General features: G+C 41.3%; 1 protein-coding gene across 1 annotated transcript; it reads right to left on the bottom strand.

Moving 5' to 3' along the window:
• Positions 1-290: 290 nt before the first annotated feature.
• spty2d1 (SPT2 chromatin protein domain containing 1) lies at positions 291-17,924 on the bottom strand. The gene is made up of 6 exons (XM_023984704.2): positions 17,367-17,924; positions 16,680-16,794; positions 14,903-16,555; positions 11,098-11,260; positions 10,647-10,724; positions 291-1,303 (listed from the first exon to the last, which is right to left on the bottom strand). Exons 1-6 carry the CDS (start codon positions 17,424-17,426, stop codon positions 1,204-1,206), a joined length of 2,169 nt encoding a protein of 722 aa, XP_023840472.1. The 5' UTR covers positions 17,427-17,924; the 3' UTR covers positions 291-1,203.
• Positions 17,925-22,010: the final 4,086 nt, after the last annotated feature.

Below are 22,010 nucleotides of genomic sequence, written 5' to 3'. Positions count from 1 at the left end.
TTTTGCCTTTAACACTGTCAAATAGGTGAAACATTCATACAATATTCACTATTCCTTTCAATAGTGTTTTCCACCACATTGAGAGATTTTATTTGCTTCAGTATGAAATGAATGCTATTTTGTTCTATAAAAGGACGAGAAATTATAGTTACATTTCTATTTAAATTAGCAGATTCAGGCTGCTAAATTAACAAATAGGATCATATTCTTCTAGAGATTAAAATAATATAACACGGGGGAAAATAGCAAAGGCACACCACACAAGTAAATGAAAACCATCAGCCAACAAGTTATGTCAAATCTTTTAAACAAGAAAATAGCAACATGTTTCATGAAATGTCTCTGGCAATGTCTCTTTTTCTCCGTCATTAAAAGGGCAATCTGCAGTTGCTACATCCATTTTCTGATTTATAAGTTCATGATATGTACCCATTGATTCTTGAGGAATATAACTTAATGACTCATGAGTTTAGTTCAACTGTCATATCCACACAGAACACAAAATATAAGCTTGTTTTACTCCAATGTTTGAAAACAAACACTATATAGAATCAAAACATGGTTAAAACTATAATTTGGATATCATGGATGGTCAGCCCTTGCATCCATAGCCTATGAATTTGAGAGTGGTTACATTTCTCCAGCCCCATCCCACAGCATTTACTGAAACAGAGGCGTCCAACGGTGTCCCCCACCGCTTTATTGTTTCAACTGCTGACTGCCCCTTTACATTAAAGAAGAATAAATACAAAAAATGGACCAGTGGGTTTTGGTTCCGTATGGGGAAAAATACAACATGATTGCCATTCACAACATGGCAAGGCAATCCCACGTTACATGATAGCTCTGTCATTTTCTAAGGGTTTCAAAAATAGATCATAATCGGTATTATATTAAATTGTCTCTCTGCGGCTCAGCTAGGAAAAGACTTGATAGTGCAACCCTGCCCCTTTCCAACGGGAAAAATAAATAATGTAACAGAAGCAAGTGGCCACTGGTCTGACCACCCCATTCCACTCCAGGGTGAAGTTTTCCCTAGGTGCAGATATAGGATCAGCTTCCCCTCCCCCAATCCTTACCACTAGCGGGGAAAATGCTAAACTGACTCAGGAGCGACATCTAGGGGCAAATTCACCCTACGCCACCCCCCCCCCCCACTCCAGGAAAAGGCTGCATTGTGTTCGTGTGTTAAACTTAGTGTCCTCAAACTTTTTTCCGTTTCGCATTCATTGGCATTTTCTTTTTCATCGCTTCCTCCTCCAAGCGCAACTCTTCCTCATCCTCCTTGATACCCAGGCGTAAACTGGGAGAAGTGGAGAGAGAAACAAAACAGAGAAGATGTGTTAACACATGCAGACAACCACTGTCTAGCTTAAGTGGGCTTCCCTTTGTTTCGCGTCAAAGATGGGACAAGGGATTTCAATTCGTTTCCTTCATCTTGGCCATATTCTGTTTGAGTTCCTCCCCCTCTCGTCTCTCCTCTTCCTGATCTTCGAAGACGGCCATTTTCAGGCTAACAGGACAGGGTGAGTCACAGGGGGCATAGCACAGGAGAGCAGACAGCGCACACACAGAGAGGCAGAACACAGGAGTGAGTGAGTTGAATCCATGATCTGGCAAAAAAAGCAATGGACTGCGGGTGGCAAGTCTTGGTTCTGGAAGGCTGCAGTGTGTGCAGGCTTTGGTTTCGAACCAGCCCAGCTGTAACATACCTGATAAAACGTATTGACATCTAAAAGGAACACTATGGTTAGTGGATTATTTGAATCAGGCTAAAAACACTTGGAGCCCTCCAGGACCAGGGTTGGCCAGCCCTGCAATAGACAAACACTTCCACCTGCAGGCATTTCCCTATGGAACCCTCTACCACAACTGTAGTAAAGCCAATAGGGCTGACCCCATTTAATTGAGTGGTCGACAGATTTTTTAAATGGAGRAGTCGCAAATAGTTTATTTTATGGCACATGAGAAACCTGTCTGATTCCCACCTGTCTCAGTGGACTAATACACTGCGGAGGCGGCAAACTCCATTGGTAACGTAAGGCACGCTTGCCAGATTCGCCTTGGCACGCTAAGCAATTTGATAAAATGGAAAATGAGAAAATAAGTTAAATTGGTTTTCCATAATGGCTACTGCTTTGGACCTGACACCATTTGTGAAGTATTCCTTAGGCCAACAGTATGTGTGAGGATAACTTGTATTGGGTATAATTTTAAATGTTGCAACAAGGGGAGTGTGGCTAAAATGCACACGGCGTGTCTCTCTCCAGAATGCGCTCTCTCCCGCCAATTCATTGTTTCATAACTTCATTTTGTGAATCGTTTGCCTTTTGATTGTTAGTGTCTATCAACTCCCCATTACCAGTAATACATTTACCATTAAATCACCATTTCTTTGTTTGGTTATGGTAATTTCTGTTAATGCATTCAATATATTATTACAGTTGTTAACCATTTTGATTGTCAAAGTGGACATGTTGTTTGCAGAGCTCACAACCTATACTACACTTGTGAGAAACAAGTTTGGGTTTATTTCATTCCATTTACGAGTTTGGTCAATTTATTCATTGTGTTTTGTTTGGACCGCTCCTGTCAATGTTGAGGGTGAGCACCTGATTACGCATAGAAGTAGGCCTAGGCAACCTGGCCTGTGTGCGCAAATGTAGAAATGTGTCTTTTTTTTTTATTTAACCTTTATTTAACTAGGCAGGTAATTTGGGGATTTCTGATAGTATTTATGATTGTCTTAACCCACCACCACTAATAAACTGTGGAGCTTCTCAAAGTAATTCTTTCTTCACCTCAAACAGCAAGTAAACAAAGTGTGTTTTTACATCTCCTGAGAATGACAATAGTTCCTCACTGCATTTGAAAACGAAAGGGAGAGAGCTGGAAAGAGTTAACCACTGAGCCTTGGTGTGAAAGGGAAAATGACATGCTCCGATCCAGTGGACACACGTCATAAAATACCTGATTACTTCTTATCCCTTGCGCAAATAAGGCGGTGTCTGTCTGGAGCTCACTGGGGCAGGAAACTCTGAGGGCCCAGAATAGTGATAGAATGTTGAAAATTAAGATCGGTTTGAGGTCCTACTCATATCTTAAAAATTTGAACTGGGGACCGATGCATATTGGTGAATAGTTACATCCCTTGGAATTACACAACCTTTTTACCTCAGATTGGTGACGTTAGTATAAAAGTTTATAGTTAACATGACGACAAGATCAATTGCATAAAACAGATCAATATCTTTTGTTTTCTACTGTTGATTTTGTCATACACGCTGGGGGGTGGGGGTGGGGGGGGGTCGCAGGACTTACATGCTGACCACACCACTTGCATTGCAAAATAAATTTGCACATACACGTTATTCAATAATTGTGACCACACTGCTCGCGCGCCACAGCGAGCATCTGCATGGCCAGGTGCTAAAATAGAAGTTGGTTCTATTTGTGACGCTCAACGCTCTGCAAGTCCTGACTCTCAAATCTCATTGGTTTTTAGGAGCATATACCCACATGCCATCTTCTCATTGGTTTTTAGGAGCATATACCCACCTAAGATGAACTGACGTCCACACTCCAGTCAGTTGTAGTAATGCACTGTAAAGTTGGTTGCCAACCATCATATAAAGTCCAAAGAAGAAAACGCCTTAAGGAAGGAGGAGAGATGACGAGAAACAAATTCGGTTTACCGTTTTATCTGTAGATTAATTGTCGGAGTAGAGGACCTTGTGCATTTCAGGTAAAATAATAACCTAATGTTTATATACCAGGAAAAATTAGCTAACAACAGCAAGCTAGCTAGCTAAATTGCCATAAATGTTCAATGCTTTTTGACCGGTCCCCAAATTAATATAATTGGTTCAGAGTTTGTTTTGATATTTCAACCTGCATGTCCTGATCGCTTCTGGTGTGGGTGAACAAAATCAACTTGCAGGCGTTGGTGCGCGTGTCCGGTTTGGTCAGCATGTTAGAACACAGCTATAATATCTTTTCACAAACGGCATGAATAAGTCGGGGCGGTCTCTCTGTAAAAGTCTCTGGCCACACACCAATACACAGGTTTGACCGTCAACTATCACTTAAATAGCAGCCAATCGTTTTTCCTGTTGATATCCTATGGTGGGTTGTGATTCGTTGTGGTTTGTAACCCTTTCCGTGATGGCAGGCTCCGAAATCAACATCCGCCATTTCAAAATATAGATTGAAGCGTTCTACAAATTCTCATTTAAATCAACCATGTATAGGTTATTCCAAGTTTCTGTGTGACCTTCGTATAATGTATGTTTAAACAGTGCATTCAACCCAAACGTTTGGTCCCAGTTATATTGATTTCTATATGTAATGATATGAGTGATTAACAAAAAAGTATTGTTAAACTTACGTCGTTAGTGATCCACTTCAATCAAAATGCAACACTTCAAAATGGAGCTGGCTGTCATTTACAAGTTGTCCTCTACGAGTGACATATAAATTATTCCCCGATTCGGTGTCGTTTGAGCTGTGCTAGTTTTAACAGGATATGCAAACGGATTTCCCCCCTCTCGCTCTATTGATTTCAACAGGATATGAGTAATTGACAAAACAGTGTTGTGTTTCTCTTTCGGCGACCCCCATATCAAAATACAATACTATGAAATGTAGCTGACGGTCTTCTGCAGGTTCTCCTCTAACCAGTGAGGTAAAACATATCTCCCATTTCATGTCTTTTTAGTTGTGTACAACCAGATTTAATCATAATGAGTGATTCATTGCCACTTGTCAAAACAACCAGGATTTATGTGCTTGTGACAGTTTATAAGGTGCTTGATTAAAACAGTACAAGTAATATTATAATTGCACATTTGCTCATAGGTTTTCAATATATCAAACTGTTTCTGCATATTGGTTATTGATTTGGACACGTTAAAGCTGTGTTTTGGCATAGGGCTATTGATCAAAATATATTTTGGAAGCAGTGACAGCATGCTTTTCAACTTAAGTTTTAGGAATATAAAATGTTACTTTCAAAAATAATTTCTAATGGTATTGTACTTAAAATCAGTTAACTGCTGAATGAGTCCAAAAACATGCTGTGAATGATTTATTTTGATGATATATCAGAAATCACCAACTCGGGTTTGCCCTGTCTACTAACACGAGCTTCAGCCGGACCAAGTTGATAGTTGATACAATGTTTCAAGTTCGTTGCAGACAAGCGGAGTAGAGAGATGCGATTGAAAAAACATGAACAAACTGCCATCCGTAACCAACATAATTTCTATGATTTTTTTTAATGGATATTTGCTAACTGTAATGTTTTGGTTTGTAGGCTTTATGTAGGATATTTTTACCTAGTTAGCAAGAGAAGTTACTTGCGTCGGTATATAAGCCTACAGCGCATTCGGAAAGTATTCAGACCCCTTGACTTTAACATTTTGTTACGTTACAGCCTTATTCTAAAACGTATAAAACACCTCAAAAATCCTCAATCTACACACAATACCTCAATGACAAAGCGAAAAGGTTTTGAAAATTTATCCCAAAAAATAAATAAATATATATTACATTTACATAAGTATTCAGACCCTTTGTATTGGGTATAATTTTAGATGTTGCAACAAGGGGAGTGTGGCTCAAACTTGAGCTCAGGTGCAACCTGTTTCCATTGATCATCCTTGATGTTTCTACAACTTGGAGTTCACCTGTGGTAAATTCAATTATTGGACATGATTTGGAAAGGCACACACCTGTCTAGATTGGCGGTCACTTCATTTCGTCAGTCAGTGATTGTCAAGCAAATAACTGTCAGTCTCAAGGTAAATGACTTAATTAACAAACACATTTAGCATCTCCTGGCTTCCATTGCACAGCCTACAAGCCACTGATGCAGAACTTAGGAACATCTACATTTTAAAAAGTCTAATAAATCCATATAATATAGCCTATACCTTCACAATACATCTATTATATATTTTAGACCAGTCTAAATAAGCATGATATGAAGAAAATGTAGTTTATTTCAGAAGAACAGAATAGCCTAGTATTCTTTTTTACTGATCTGGCTATGCCAAATGGCTGTGGGCTAGACTAGATAATTTAGCAGAAAAGATTTGCTTAGAATTCATTGGCATTATTTTATAGTATGAAGAATACAATTGAACAAACTGAATAAAATATAATTATTCACAATTTGCGGGAGTGCGCACATGCGGCTATTCTGTGTTGAGCGGTTAACAAAGAAATAGGTACTCCTATATGATTCATTTAGAGTTAATGTAACTTTAGCCCAAAGTTTGTAGAACTCTCTCTTTTGATTTGTAATACATTGTAAGGCTGCATGATCCGACTAATGATGATTTGAAAAAAGTTATTGAAAGGCATGATCTCTGCTTTGTTTTTTGCGCAGGCTGTACACACTTCATTAGTCTCTCATTCACAATTTTTGACAAGCACTTTATAATGCCTCGAATTTCACGGCGGCATCCCCTTTGTGGCCATAATGCACCCTAAAAAAAATCCATGCCTTTTGCGGCCATTGGCCGTTGTGCCCTTGGCCCGAAGTGCTGTGTTGTGTCCTTCTCCCTGACTGCTGCGCAATCCGAAGCGCCTTCCACTCACATGGCTCTCGATCACATAATCGTGTCTTTCTCACAGGCTACAAGTGAAGACAGACACATCAGGGATGCAACTGCATGTGTCCTTATCCAATTCCAAGGTGCATATTGAAGATATTGGAAGAACTGTCCACATTTACTTTGTCAGCCAACAAGATGAGTKGGCCTAACGAACAACAAAAATATTACGCAATGTGGCTGGCACAACAGATCAGAACGTTTAACTTAAAATGTTGATAAACTACTAGGCTGTTTCTTCACGTTATAAGCAGCAATGRGCACAAGGCAGTAGGCTATAAGCGCGGATGTTCCATTAGCGGGAAAACACCATTATCAAAAGTGACCGCGAATGCGATTATTATTATTATGCTTTTATTATTAAAGGTGTATTTTTATGGTGAAAAATATGTTTTTATTTATTTCATCTTAAATTTAACTAGGAAATACTTAAGAACAAATTCTTATTTACAATGACGGCTTACCCCGGCAAAACCCTAACGACGCTGGGCTAATTGGACTCCCAATCACGGCTGGTTGTGATACACCCTGGAATCGACCAGGGTCTGTAGTGACGCCTCTAGCACTGAGATGCAGTGCTTTAGACCGCTGCACCACTCGAGAGCAAATTTGATTTAAACTTGTCTTAACATACAGTGCTGTCGGAAAGTATTCAGACCCCTTGACTTATCCCACATTTTTGTTACGTTACAGCATTATTTTAAAGTTGATTAAATAAAAATGCAATCTACACACATTAGCCCATAATGACAAAGCGAAAACAGGTTTGACATTTTTGAAAATGTATTAACAAATATTTTATTTACCAAAGTATTCAGACCTTTTGCTATTAGACTCGAAATTCAGCTCAGGTGCATCCTGTTTCCATTGATAATTTGAGATAAAACTTGAGTCCACCTGTGGTAAATTCAATTGATTGGTCATGATTCTGAAAGGCACACACCTGTCAGTAAAAGGCATGACAGGCCACTTGGAGTTTTCCAAAAGGCACCTAAAACAAGATTCTCTGGCCTGATGWAACCAAGATTGAACTCTTTGGCCTGAATACCAAGTGTCACATCTGGAGGAAACCTGGCACCATCCCTACGGTGAAGCATGGTGGTGGCAGCATCATGATGTGGGGATGTTTTTCAGCGGCAGGGACTGGGAGACTAGTCAGGGTTGAGGGGAAGATAAACAGGGCAAAGTACAGAGAAATCCTTGATGAAAACCTGCCCCAGAGCACTCAGAACCTCAGACTGAGGTGAAGGTTCACCTTCCAACAAGACAATGACCCTAAGCACACAGCCACGACAACAGAGTGGCTTCGGGACAAGTCTCTGAATGTCCTTAAGTAGCTCAGCCAGAGCCTGGACTTGAACCTGATCGAACATCTCTGGAGAGACCTGAAAATAACTGTGCAGAGACGATCCCCTCCAACCTGACAGAGCTTGAGAGGATCTGCAGAGAACAACGAGAGAAACTCCCCAAATACAAGTGTGCCAAGCTTGTAGCGTCATACCCAAGAAGACTTGAGGCTGTGATCGCTGCCAAACYTGCTTCAACAAAGTACTGAGTAAAGGGTCTGAATACTTGTGTAAACGTGATATTACTGTTTTAATTTTTTTATACATTTGGAAAAATATCTAAAAACCTGTTTTTTGCTTTCTCATTATGGGGTATTGTGTGTAGATTGAGGGGAATTAAAAAATATATATTTTAGAATAAGGCTGTAACGTAACAAAATGTGGAATAAGTCAAGGGGTCTGAATACACTAGATCTCTGTGTTCTGCGCTAAGTTCTTTAGCTTCTCATGGCTCACGGTGTATTATACAATGTATCCATTGTGCAGAGGCGGGCGCTCTTGCATTAAAATCGAATTAAAATGGTATTGGTTGTGTACACATTTTGAAGATGTTGTCGCAAATTTTTGATTTGTATGATTTTCATTTAGATAGATTTTAGATTAACCACATGGCAAAAACGTTATTATAATTGAAATGAAACAGTTCCATGAAAATGTGCATAGAGCCCCACGGTGGAGGTGCCATAATACCCATAAAACCTAGTAGTCAAACAAGGAAATGGTTCCAATCGTTTTTTCCACCATTAAATTTTTCCCCTAGGGAATTTTAGAAACACTTAAAATAAATGGCTGTGTTTCATGTAGGCTTACCCTGGCGTGACGTTTTGATGACCATGTAAATCTCTCTCGGACAAGGTGACTTTTATCAATATACTTGACTTTATTTATATAGAATACGCCAGTATGTAATTAGCATTACATTTTTTTTGGGGGGGGGGGGGGGGGGGGAATATATTGATAAAAGTCACCTTGTCCTTGAGAGATTTACACAGCTATCAAAACTTCACGCCGGGGTAAGCCTACACGAAACATAGCACTTATTTTAAGTGTTTCTATAATCCCCTATGGGAAAAATGAATGCTGGAAAAACGATTGGAACCATTTCCTTGTTTGACCGCTAGGTTTTATGGGCATTATGACTCATACTGGCGTATTCTATATGAAAATAATGGGCACGCAGATCAGTAGAAATGGTCATATAAATTGGAAATTGATGTAGTCTATTACCAGCAACTTTAGGAGCATAACAGCAGCATCTAGAGGATGGGAATCGGGCTGTTGTAGTGACCACAATACCACCACACCAGCGGTCACGAGTCATGAAGGCAGTCAAATTCCATGTGACTGTTTAGTCATGTTAATTAGTCTTCTCCAAGCTCTGATGCTGCTGCTGGTCATTAGTAGCCTACCAAACTTGCTAACTGGTACTCAGCATTATATTGTTCGTCTAATCACTCTGACATCAATGCAAATGCTTTTGAAAATCTAACCAAACACTTCATGAGCTCATGTTGCGGAACATTTCTATACGCTTTGCAATTGCGGGAGATAACAGCGTTATGGCCGCTAATAAAGAGGAGGATCCCATCAGCTAGACCTTATCCCCTTTTCTCCCCAATTTGTGGTATCCAATCGCTAGTAATTACTATCTTGTCTCATCGCTACAACTCCCGTACAGGCTCGGGAGAGACGAAGGTCGAAAGCCATGCGTCCTCCGAAGCACAACCCAACCAAGCCGCACTGCTTCTTAACACAGCGCGCCTCCAACCCGGAAGCCAGCCGCACCAATGTGTCGGAYGAAACACCGTGCACCCGSCCCCCTCGGTTAGCGCGCACTGCGCCCGGCCCGCCACAGGAGTCGCTGGAGCGCGATGAGACAAGGATATCCCTACCGGCCAAACCCTCCCTAACCCGGACGACGCTATGCCAATTGTGCGTCGCCCCACGGACCTCCCGGTCGCGGCCGGCTGCGACAGAGCCTGGGCGCGAACCCAGAGACTCTGGTGGCGCAGCTAGCACTGCGATGCAGTGCTCTAGACCACTGCGCCACCCGGGAGGCCCGTTCAATTGTATTCTTAATACTACAGAACAATATAAAATAATGCCAAATCTTGTCTGCTAAATGAACTAATGTAGCCCACAGCCATATGGCATAGCCAGATCAGGGCCTAACATAAGGACAACTCAGAGTATGCTATTCTTTGCTTCTGAAATAGACCACATTTTCTTCATGTCATGCTTCTTTAGACCCGTCTAAAATAATGGATTTATTGTGAAAGTGTAGGCTATATTACATGGATTTAATCAACATTTTAAAATGGCTTGTAGGCTATGTGTGGAAGCCAGGAGATGCTAAATCTGTTTGTTAATTAACGGTCAATTACCTTGAGACCGACAGTTATTTGACAATCACCGGCTGACCTAACTGTGTGTAATATATACTCAAGTAAGGTGGACACAATTTAACACCCTGTGGGTTTGTCAATTGTCATAAAGAGAACAACATTCTCGTGCTGGATCCAAACCCATAGCCCCTTCTCCTGGGATATTAGCAGATTTGAAAGGGCATAATCAATTTAAACAATAGGTTGATGGGTACACCAAAGGGGTAGGGACTAGGGGTTGTTTTTGGACCAGTCCTAGAACACACCAGTGGTCTCATCTCCCCTCACCAATGGCTTACCTCCTAGCCTCCTCTTTTTGCTGGTCTCTCCAACTGCTCTCCATGAACTTTAATGCATAGTCACTCTCCTCTTTGTATCTAGGGCAGAAAAAGCACACAAAACACATTAGTCAGGACCTTGAAGTCGAATGGAACAAACCAGAAGCTACACCAAGTGCTTTTGTGTGACTTCAAAAAAACTTAAACACGAGTGGAAATGCAGTTAACTGGGAATGTCAAACAAGAAGAGGACATAACTAGACAACCTCAAAAACAGCCATCACACTTCTAGGGTTATTTGGAGAAGACCTTGACGGTGTGTGTYCTTCTAGGGGGTTTAGGGTTATAATTAGTGTTAAAGGTTAGGTTTTGGGGTTAAGGTTAGGGTTAGGGTTCTGGAAAATAGGATTTTTAATGGGAATCAATTGTGTCCCCACAAGGTTAGTACAACCAAAATGTGTGAGAGCCTTACTTGGTCCGGTCATAGCCAAAGATTTCCTTGATGTGTTTGGAGACTGTGGCTTGGTCCTCCCCTTCATCGTCGATGAAGTCCTCCATCTCAGAGTCATACTCCTCCTCCTCCTCGTCCTCGTACTTCCTCTTGTAGGCCGAGGTGATTGGTGAACGAATCATGCCTGCGGAAAACAGGGGTGTACTCATTAGTGCACACAGTGGTAAAACGTTTTGCACAATAGCAACACCTTTTGCAACGGAAAACAAAAACAAGTGTTTATTGGACAAATCCAGGTTGTTCCTTCCCGTTTCGGTCCGCTTACTTCCGTTTGCTTCCTAGTGAACACACCCTGGAAAATGTGCCTGTGTTAGAGAGGTCTAGGACGGGGAAGGGAGGCTGACCATTAGAGCTGGGCTATATGGACAAAAATCCATATCAAAATCCATTTACTGAATTATCATACTGATACATTTAACGATACATTTAAAAAATGCATAAGCACCAGTTACTTTTTAGTGGGACTTGAGACAGCAAACGTCCCCACTCTAAATCTTTCATACTTCTGACATAGTGTTCCAAATAATAACTACTCTTCTTATGCCGTTTAAGCTAGAAAGGCATTCAAACTTCCAAACGTGTAGACCGGTCTGGAATAGTGTGCTATCATACAACTTCGATATATTTTATACTTTTTAAACTATAAAAGCTTTTTAGGACACTGTTGTTCCATGTAGTGAATCTGTTATTCAATGCATTTCTATGGGCTAATAGCAGTAACGTCAAATTCAATGTTTCTTAAAATATATATACACATTTTCATTATACCTTAAGTGCTGTTAAAATTCAAAATCAAATAGCTAAATGATCCTTGGCYTGACCATTTTATAACAATTTCATATAGCTTAGTAACCCCCCTAAAATATATTTTATTTTGAAAATTCATTAAATTTGCCCATGTTAATCATAAGACATGAACAGTGATTCATATTTTCCTGCAACCTCCTGAAATGGCACAGGAATGACCCTGTGTGTGTGTGCGGTGCCCACATATGTCTGCACTTTGTGTCGTCTTTAGTGACGATGCTGATAACCTTTTACTGGTAAAGATGGAAAGGCTTTCCCAAAAAACGTCTCAATTAAATGTAAACTACAAAGCAGCCTACTGTCGTTTTGACCACTTTCCCGACAACTTAGACAAAACATGAAATCTTCCTCTACTTCTCGTCACTCAGATCTGAACATAAATATCTTCGGCCAATCAAACGATACAGCTGTTTTAGTAATAACATCAACAACTTTTCCTCTCAGCTTTTTTAAACAACTTCCGGTTTGACCAGAGAAAGTCAGGAAGAGCCTTTTTGTACAATTAACTGACAAATCAGTTCCTGTGGCTCAATCAAATTACCACATTTTCATAGGCACCCCACAGAAAATGTATAAATGTGTTAGGGACATCTGTCCAGCAGAGGGCGGTTTGCTTTTGAGCCACAAACAGTCATGTGACTTCGTTGATAAGCGTTATGTGGACATGTTTAGGGACCATAATATTGATATGTGTGTGTTGCGCATGTAGAAAAATGTTTATGAGCAAGTTAGCTAGCTAGCTATCATAGACATGGGTTGCCATTTTTTTTTTTTAAATGGACAACACTAGGATCATTACAGATAGTAAAAGATACTGATGAACACTAAATCTAAAGTAGTTGTTGATTATAGGACAAAAGGGTAGGGCTAATGATGGCTAAATAATACAATTTAGGCTAATTAACCTGCTGTAGCTAAAATATGTATTTTGTGCATGAGAAAAAAGTAGATTTGGCTCATTTGCAGCTCCATTTTGCCCACAAATCTATTGGTTAAAGGCGACTATCCAAAAATCACATTCCCATAAGGATATGAATGTTTGAGGCATTGTTTTGATCGTTTGTCTATTGTATTCCAATGTGTGAGAATTGTCACATTTGAGTATCTCCCCTTTTCTTACGGAATACCACTACATGGACCCTCACATAATTATAGTACTTGAACATAGGGTCTGACACACTTTTCTTTCCTAACAGGTCCAAAGAATAATCCCTGTCCAACTACATAAATCAGACAAAAATTGTCGTAAACATGTCCTGCAAATTCTTTCAATTTTCTTTGTTTATAACTTAAAGTTGATTCAAATTGGACTCGACTGGAAGAGGATCAGAGAGGACTTCAAGAACATCCTGCTATTGTTCAAACCATTGTGATAAAATACGTTTTTTTAAATTCATTGACAACTTCACTTCTGTACTCCATTATTACAGTTTTCATATACTGTCGTATTCTAGTAGGAGAGTGTATAAAAGTGTAGTAGTCATTTACATTTACATTTAAGTCATTTAGCAGACGCTCTTATCCAGAGCGACTTACAAATTGGTGCATTCACCTTATGAAATCCAGTGGAACAACCACTTTACAATAGTGCATCTAACTCTTTTAAGGGGGAGGGGTGGGGTTAGGAGGATTACTTTATCCTAGGTATTCCTTAAAGAGGTGGGGTTTCAGGTGTCTCCGGAAGGTGGTGATTGACTCCGCTGACCTGGCGTCGTGAGGGAGTTTGTTCCACCATTGGGGTGCCAGAGCAGCGAACAGTTTTTATTTCTGATGAAATGTGTGATCTAACTGCCCATCAATCCAAAGTAATAAGGTTGATATAGTAGTCTATCAAAGTAATCAGACCAATTACTTTACTAAATGTAACTGACTATATTTAACTGCTTCGTTTAAGTAAAACTTTTTCAAATTATTCTACTACCACAAAAACACTTAAGTCCCACAATCTTTCATGGAAAATTACCATAGAGTTTAAATTACCATTAAAACCACTCCTACTATTTTAAATGTTATCAATTGTCCTGTTAGCAATAGCCCATATTTTCTGTCCTGTTAGCAACAGCCCATATTAGAAGACATAGTCCACTTTCCTTCTAAAACCTCACATTCTAGTAAAAGCTACTTTTTTTAACGACTTCAGTAAAATTGCCTCGATAAATGGTTGGTTTAGTCGGTGTTGATCATTTTCAGTTTATCATCCAAGCTCTACTGACCATTCTAGATGATCATTGTAATTGACTATATATAGAACAGTATGTTGCACATCATTCTTGAAGTATTTCTCGTCCTATGGGCTGGTTTCCCAGACACAGATTAAGCCTAGTCCTGGACTAAAAAGCATGCTCAATGAAGATTCTCAAATGAAAGTGCCTTTTAGTCCAAGACTAGGCTTGATCTGTTCAGGAAACCAGCCCCAAGTGAAGTATATTTCTATACAGTGCCTTCTGAAAGTATTCATACCCGTTGACTTATTCCACATTTTGTTGTGATACTGCCTGAATTAAAATTGGTTTAAATATATTTTCTCGCCCATCTGCACACAATATCCCATAATGACAAAGTGAAAACATGTTTTTCGAAATTTTCGCAAATGTATTGAAAATGAAATACAGAAATCTCATTTACATTATTCACACCCTTGAGTCAATACTTTGTAGAAGCACCTATGGTTGATTGCACTAAATCAGGTTCTCATCAAGGATTTTCCTGTTTTTGGCTCTATTCATTGTTCCCCAGATTTACAGTGCTCATGTCTTCCACAGAGCACTGCACGCCAAGACCCTAGCTTTATTATCGTGTTTTTATCCCCCAAATGTGTTTTATATTAGTACTTGTTTATTCTGCATTGTCATGGAGTGACATCCTTTACGATCTTGCGCCAACGGAGCTGAAACCTTCACAATAAATATTTTAGATTAGCTTGATGTCAAGTTTAATATTTTCTCCTTCTAGTTCTTACCTTGAGGTCTCATCATTGAGCTGGGCTGCATGCCTGGCCTACTAGGTGGCATGCCTGGCCTACTAGGTGGCATGCCTGGCCTACTYGGTGGCATGCCTGGCCTACTAGGTGGCATGCCTGGCCTACTAGGTGGCATGCCTGGCCTACTAGGTGGCATGCCTGGCCTACTAGGTGGCGCTCCCCTGCCTCCACCAAAGGTCTTGGATGAGATGGTCTCGGCCACCAAAGTGCACTTGGGTCTCCCAGGCCCGGAGCCCATACTGCTGGCTGGCCGCCTGGGCACGGGCCCCCCACCCCCAGGCCGACCGGGTGTGTTCCCTGGAGGTCTGACTCCTCCGTCACCAGGGCGACCTTGATCACTACCTCCTCCCGGCCTGGCCTTAGGTGGACCCCCAGGCCTGGGAGGACCGACTGCAGTGGGTCTCATCTGTCCGTTACTCGCTGGTCTTGCCGTGGAGCTACCACCAGGTCGCGCCGGTTCTCCCTTTCCGGGCCTGGAGGGTCCTCCGGTGGGTCCTCCCCTCACTGAGCTGCCCTGGCTGGCTCGAGCCTGCCCCAAAGAGCCCCCTTGTTGTGGTCTGCTTTGGCCCAAACCCTGTGGTCTAGCCTGGACGGAACTCAGAGCTGTGCTGGGTCTCATCCCAGAGTTGCCGGGTCGCCCTGGAGTTAGTGAGGGGTTTCCCTTCCTGGGGGTGTTAAGGTCACTTGTGGCAGTGGGTTTGTGGCCTGCTGAAGTGGGCCTGGGTGTGGGAGGTTTGGCTGAGACCTGAGAGGAGGCTCCTTTGGTGGGGGCTTTTCTGCTTAAGGCACCTGACAAGCTGGAAGAGGAGCTCTGAGAAGGTTTTGCTTTGGGCCTTTCTCTATCTCTGTCTCTGTCCTGAGACGGCTTGGCAGAACCGTGGTGGCTTCTTTCGCTCGACGAGCAAGATGGCAGCAGGGGCTTTGGCTTCCTCCCCGACCCACTGGGGACGGGCCTCTCCGACAAGCTCTTGTGTGGCTGCTTCCCGTTCCTTACATCTCTGTCAGAAGTGCTTTTCCTTGAGGAGCTTGAGCTGACKTGGGATTTGTCTCTTCCATCTCTGTTCCTATCTCTGTCCCCATCTCTATCTCGTTCTCTCTCCTGGGGTCTGGAGTCTCTGCTGCCTTTATCAAGCCGCTTAGCCTTGCGTTCCAGGTCCAGCTCACGTATCTCATCGGCCGTCCGCAGCCTCTCCGGCTCGCCCTTCTTGCTTGGCTTGGCTTTCACCTCCACTGGCTCAAACTGCTTCTTCTGGGCCAGTTTGAGCAGCTCGGCAAAGTTCATGGGTAGAGGGGCGGGTTTAGACGGTCCGCTGGGTCTCTTTGAGGGCTTGGAGTTGGGAACAGCCTGTCTGGGTATCTGGGGTTCTGGGTCCGGTTCTGGCTCGGGCTCAGAGTCAGTCTGCGCGTATTCGTACGTGTCCTCATCATCTTCGTCGTAAGTGTCACTCCTCTGCTGCTCTTCGCCCCTCTCCCCCTTTGATCTCCTCTTCTTGGGTTCCTCCACCACAGGGATGCCGTTGTAGCCCCTGAAGTTGTCCTTGGTTCGAGATGCCATTGCTCGAGCCTTGCGGTCAGACTTTAGCTCCACCCTTTTGGCGAGAAGCCCCTCTTTCTTTTTCATACTCATGGCCTCTGTGGAAACATTACAACACATTTCAATTAAGCCAACATTAGAATATTATATGCGTCGGCATTAACAAGCAACATAATTTCACACTACTTTACTAAATACAGATACATTGATTTAAAAACAAACCTTTCTTTTTACTCTCCATCTCTTGTTTCTTTAGGAAAGCCTGCACAGCTGCTGAGTTGACACCTTTCACTTTAGGGTCCTTTTTGGGTGGTCCAGTTTGTAAACTGTACCGCTTCTGCAAAGAAATGTGAAATGAAAATATTGATAAATATAGATTAACATGGGATGGTTAGTTGTGTAACCTACTAGTCGTTTAGGAAATTACTAATTTAAAAAATTAGTTGGGATACACAAGGCAGGCAATAATGCTTTTTTTCTTGTTTATCACAGCCTATACATGGGAAAACATGATCTTCTCAAACAAGGCTACAATAGCTACTATCATGTCCATAAATATGTCACTAGATACCTATGTGAATACATTCCAGCAAGTTTTAAAAGATTGTGTATAGGTAACATAACTTATGTCATAAGGCTAAGTCCAAAGTTATAAGATCGGGCCTCAGCTCCACCACTAGGCACTACCAACATGTTTAACAAGCTAGAAAGCATTCCAAACGAATGGCTAGCTAACACCTATTCTGGCCAGCAAGCTCGACGAATGACAGCCAACGTGGATGTCACTTAGCAGAGTAGGTAAACGCTATGGAGACATTAAGCAGACTAGTTAGCTAATTTACTGGTTGTAACCATAACGTTATATTATTTACAAATATGCATTAATGTTAACAAAAGCTTTATTCTCACCGGTACGCTACTGAGGCCCTGGTTTTGGGAGGCGATTGACAAGACATTTTCGAAGTCCATGGTGATTTTTTTGCCAGTTGGTGAATGGTTAGCTACTGTTGGGTGGACAGCTCAATATTCCCAGCCAGAATGAAAAGTATGACAGGCTACCTAGCTACTAGCTAGCTGTTTCCAGAAACGTCAACCATAACCAGGCTTTACATGTCTTCATAAAATATAACGGTTCAAAATGTAGTTGACTCGCTTGCTAATTTGAATTGAGCAAAACTAAGTGCCTATCTCAACCTGCTAAACAAGGCAGCTGGCGTTTCTAGTTTAGCTAGCCTCACTTGTTAGCCTAGCTAGCCACGTAAACCCTCACTGGGATTACGTCGTTCTAATCAATTTCAAATGTGAACTACAAACACTAAAATAAATTGATAACAACTAAATACTCATTACGGCGAGGGAAAATAAAGTAAAACGAAAAGATAAAACGAAAAAAGACAATAAGTGTCTATTTTTGTGCTGCTATTGTAGCAAAGATTATTATAATGGCGTAGACCGATGTGAAACAGGCAAGAATAACAAATTACTTCCGGGTTGCATATTTTTGTGATGCTTCAGAATAAATCCTGTCCTGTACATTTTTGTAAATTAATAGATTTTGGCGAAATTACTTAGCATACAAATAAGTTTAAAGTATTTATATTATATATACACTACCATTCAGAAATGTGGGGTAAACATTTCCTTGTTTTTGAAAGAAAAACACATTTATTTTGTCAWTTAAAATAACATCAAATTGATCAGCAATACAGTGTAGACATTGTTAATGTCGTAAATGACTATTGTAGCTGGAAACGGCTGATRTTTAATGGAATATCTACATAGGCGTACAGAGGCCCATTATCAGCAACCATCACTCCTGTGTTCCAATGGCACGTTGTGTTAGCTAATCCAAGTTTATCATTTTAAAAGGCTATAGTGAAGAGACGATTCCGGAGTCTGGCCTTCTAGGCAGAGTTGCAAAGAAAAAGTAATATCTCGGACAGACCAATAAAAAAAAAAAATTAAGATGGGCAAAAGAACACAGATACTGGACAGAGGAACTCTGCCTAGAAGGCCAGTATCCCGGAGTCGCCTCTTCACTGTTGACTTTGTTTTGCGGCTACTATTTAATGAAGCTGCCAGTTGAGGACTTGTGAGGCGTCTGTTTCTCAAACTAGACACTCTAATGTACTTGTCCTCTTGRTCAGTTGTGCACCGGCGCCTCTCTCTTTCTATTCTGGTTAGGGCCAGTTTGCGCTGTTCTGTGAAGGGAGTAGTACACAGCGTTGTACATGATCTTCAGTTTCTTGGCAATTTCTCACATAAAATAGCCTTCATTTCTCAGAACAAGAATAGACTGACGAGTTTCAGAATAAATGCTTTTGTTTCTGGTCATTTTGAGCCTATAATCGAATCCACAAATGCTCATGCTCCAGATACTCAACGCGTCTAAAGAAGTCCAGTTTTATTGCTTCTTTAATCAGCATAACAGTTTTCAGCTGTGCACACATAATTGCAAAAGGGGTTTCTAATGATCAATTAGACTTTTAAAATGATAAACTTGGATTAGCTAACACAGCGTGCCATTGGAACACAGGAGTGATGGTTGCTAATAATGGGCCTCTGTACACCTATGTAGATATTCCATTWAAAAAATCTGCCGTTTCCAGCTACAATAGTCATTTACGACATTAACAAAGTCTACACTGTATTTCTGATCAATTTGATGTTATTTTAATTGACAAAAATGTGCTTTTCTTTCAAAAACAAGGACATTTCTAAGTGACCCCAAACCTTTGAACGGTAGTGTATATATTTATTTTCAGCCTACATGGTCAACATGTTTTGTGTATGTGTACTCGTATCATTTAATGAACCATACATCATTGGCTGTATGTTATGTCACAGGACCACTTCTAGTTTCCAAATCCACAGTTTACACCCAGAGGAGCGTAGCTCCTTGTTTGGCGGCCATTATGGAGTGTCCAATCAGCTTAAATCCAATTGTTTTCTTTTCTTCACATATTGCACTATACATAATTGAATGTACGTTGTGTCGCAGTAAAAGGGGGTTCCATTCTACTCAGGAGGAAATCCACAGAGTTTACACCCAGAGGAGCGCCCCTGCTCATTTTGCTGCCCTTAAAAAGAGTGGTCAATCAGCTTAAATGCAGTACGTTTTTCATATTAGACATATAGTACCATTCAAAGGTTTGGACACACGTACTCATTCAAGGGACTTGCCCTTGAGTCTAAGCAATGCTGTGCTGCTGTTTTTATTGACTTGGCCAAAGCTTTTGTTATGGTAGACCATTCCATTATTGTGAGCCGGGTAAGGAGTATGGGTGTCTCTGAGGGGTCCTTGGCCTGGTTCGCTAACTACCTCTCTCAAAGAGTGCAGTGTATAAAGTCAGAAAATCTGCTGTCTCAGCCACTGCCTGTCACGAAAGGAGTACCCCAACACTCAATCGTAGGCCCCACACTCTTCTCAATTTACATCAACAACATAGCTCAGGCAGTAGGAAGCGCTCTCATCCATTTATATGCAGATGATACAGTCTTATACTCAGGTGGCCCCTCCCCGGATTTTGTGTTAAACGCTCTACAACGAAGCTTTCTTAGTGTCCAACAAGCTTTCTCTGCCCTTAACCTTGTTCTGAACACCTCCAAAGCAAAGGTCATGTGTTTTGGTAAGATTAATGCCCCCTCTCCCCACAGGTGTGATTACGACCTCTGAGGGTTTAGAGCTTGAGGTAGTCACCTCACACTGTCCTCTCAGCACATATCAAAGCTGCAGACTAAAGTTAAATCTAGATTTGGTTTCCTCTATCGTAATCGCTCATTTTTCACCCCAGCTGCCAAACTAACCCTGATTCAGGTGACCATCCTACCCTTGCTAGATTACGGAGACAAAATGTATAGATCAGCAGGTAAGGGTGCTCTCAAGCGGCTAGATGTTCTTTACCATTCGGCCTTCAGATTTGCCACCAATGCTCCTTATAGGACACATCACTGCACTCTATACTCCTCTGTAAACTGGTCATCTCTGTATACCCGTCGAAAGACCCACTGGTTGATGCTTATTTATAAAAGCCTGTTAGGCCTCACTCCTCCATATCTGACATATTTACTGCAGCCCTCATCCTCCACATACAACACCCGTTTTGTCAGTCACATTCTGTTAAAGTTCCCCAAAGCACACACATCCCTGGGTCGCTCCTCTTTTCAGTTCGCTGCAGTTAGCGACTGGAACGAGCTGCAACAAACAGTCAAACTGGACAGTTTTATCTCAATATCTTCATTCAAAGACTCAATCATGGACACTCTTACTGACAGTTGTGGCTGCTTTGCGTGATGTATTGTTGTCTCTACCTTCGTGCCCTTTGTGCTGTTGTCTGCGCCCAATAATGTTTGTAGCATATTTTATGCTGCTACCATGTTGTGCTGCTGCCATGTAGTGTTGCAACCATGTTGTTGTCCTGTTGAGTTGCTACCATGCTGTGTTGTCATGTGTTGATGTTATGTTTTTGTCTTAGGTCTCTCTTCATGAGGTGTTGTGTTGTCTCTCTTGTCGTGATGTATGTTTTGTCCTATAGTATTATTATTTATTTTTTATCCAAACCCCCGTCCCCACAGGAGGCCTTTTGGTAGGCCGTCATTGTAAATAAGAATTTGTTCTTAACTGACTTGCCTGGTTAAATAAAGGTTKAATAAAAATCTAAAAATAAACAAAAGTGTTTTTCTTTATAAAAAAAATAAAAAATCATTGTAGAACAATAGTGACGACATCAAAACTCTGAAATAATACATATGGAATCATGTAGTAACCAAAAAAAGTGTTAAACAAATCAAAATATATTTTAGATTTGAGATTCTTCAAAGTAGCCACCCTTTGCCTTGATGACAGCTTTGCACACTACTGGCATTCTCACAACCAGCTTCATGAGGTGCATTTCAATTAACAGGTGCGCCTTGTTAAAAGTGAATGTGTGGAATTTCTTTCCTTCTTAATGCGTTTGAGACAATCAGTTGTGTTGTGACAAGGTAGGGGTGGTATACAGAAGATAGCCCTATTTGGTAAAAGACCAAACCCATATTATGGCAAGAACAGCTCAAATAAGCAAATAGAAACGACAGTCCATCATTGCTTTTAAGACATGAAGGTCAGTCAATCGGGAAAATGTCAAGAACTTTGAAAGTTTCTTCAAGTGCAGTCGCAAAAAAACATCAAGCGCTATGAGGAAAATGGCTCTCGCGAGGACGGCAACAGAAAAAGGAAGACCCAGAGTTACCTCTGCAGCAGAGGATAAGTTCATTAGAGTTACCAGCCTCAGAAATTGCACACCAAATAAATGCTTCACAGAGTTCAAGTAACAGACACATCTCAACATCAACTGTTCAGAGGAGACTGCGTGAATCAGGTCTTCATGGTTGAATTACTGCAAAGAAACCACTACTAAAGGACACCAATAAGAAGAAGAGACTTGCTTGGGCCCAAAAAACACAAGCAATGGACATTAGACCGGTGGAAATCTGTCAAATTTGAGATTTGTGGTTGCAACCGTCGTGTCTTTGTGAGACGCAGAGTAGGTGAACGGATGATTTCCGCATGTG

The sequence above is a fragment of the Salvelinus sp. IW2-2015 genome, linkage group LG4q.1:29, assembly GCF_002910315.2.
Source record: "Salvelinus sp. IW2-2015 linkage group LG4q.1:29, ASM291031v2, whole genome shotgun sequence".
Classification (NCBI taxonomy): Eukaryota; Metazoa; Chordata; class Actinopteri; order Salmoniformes; family Salmonidae; genus Salvelinus; species Salvelinus sp. IW2-2015.
This window is presented reverse-complemented; position numbering and strand designations above follow the sequence as displayed.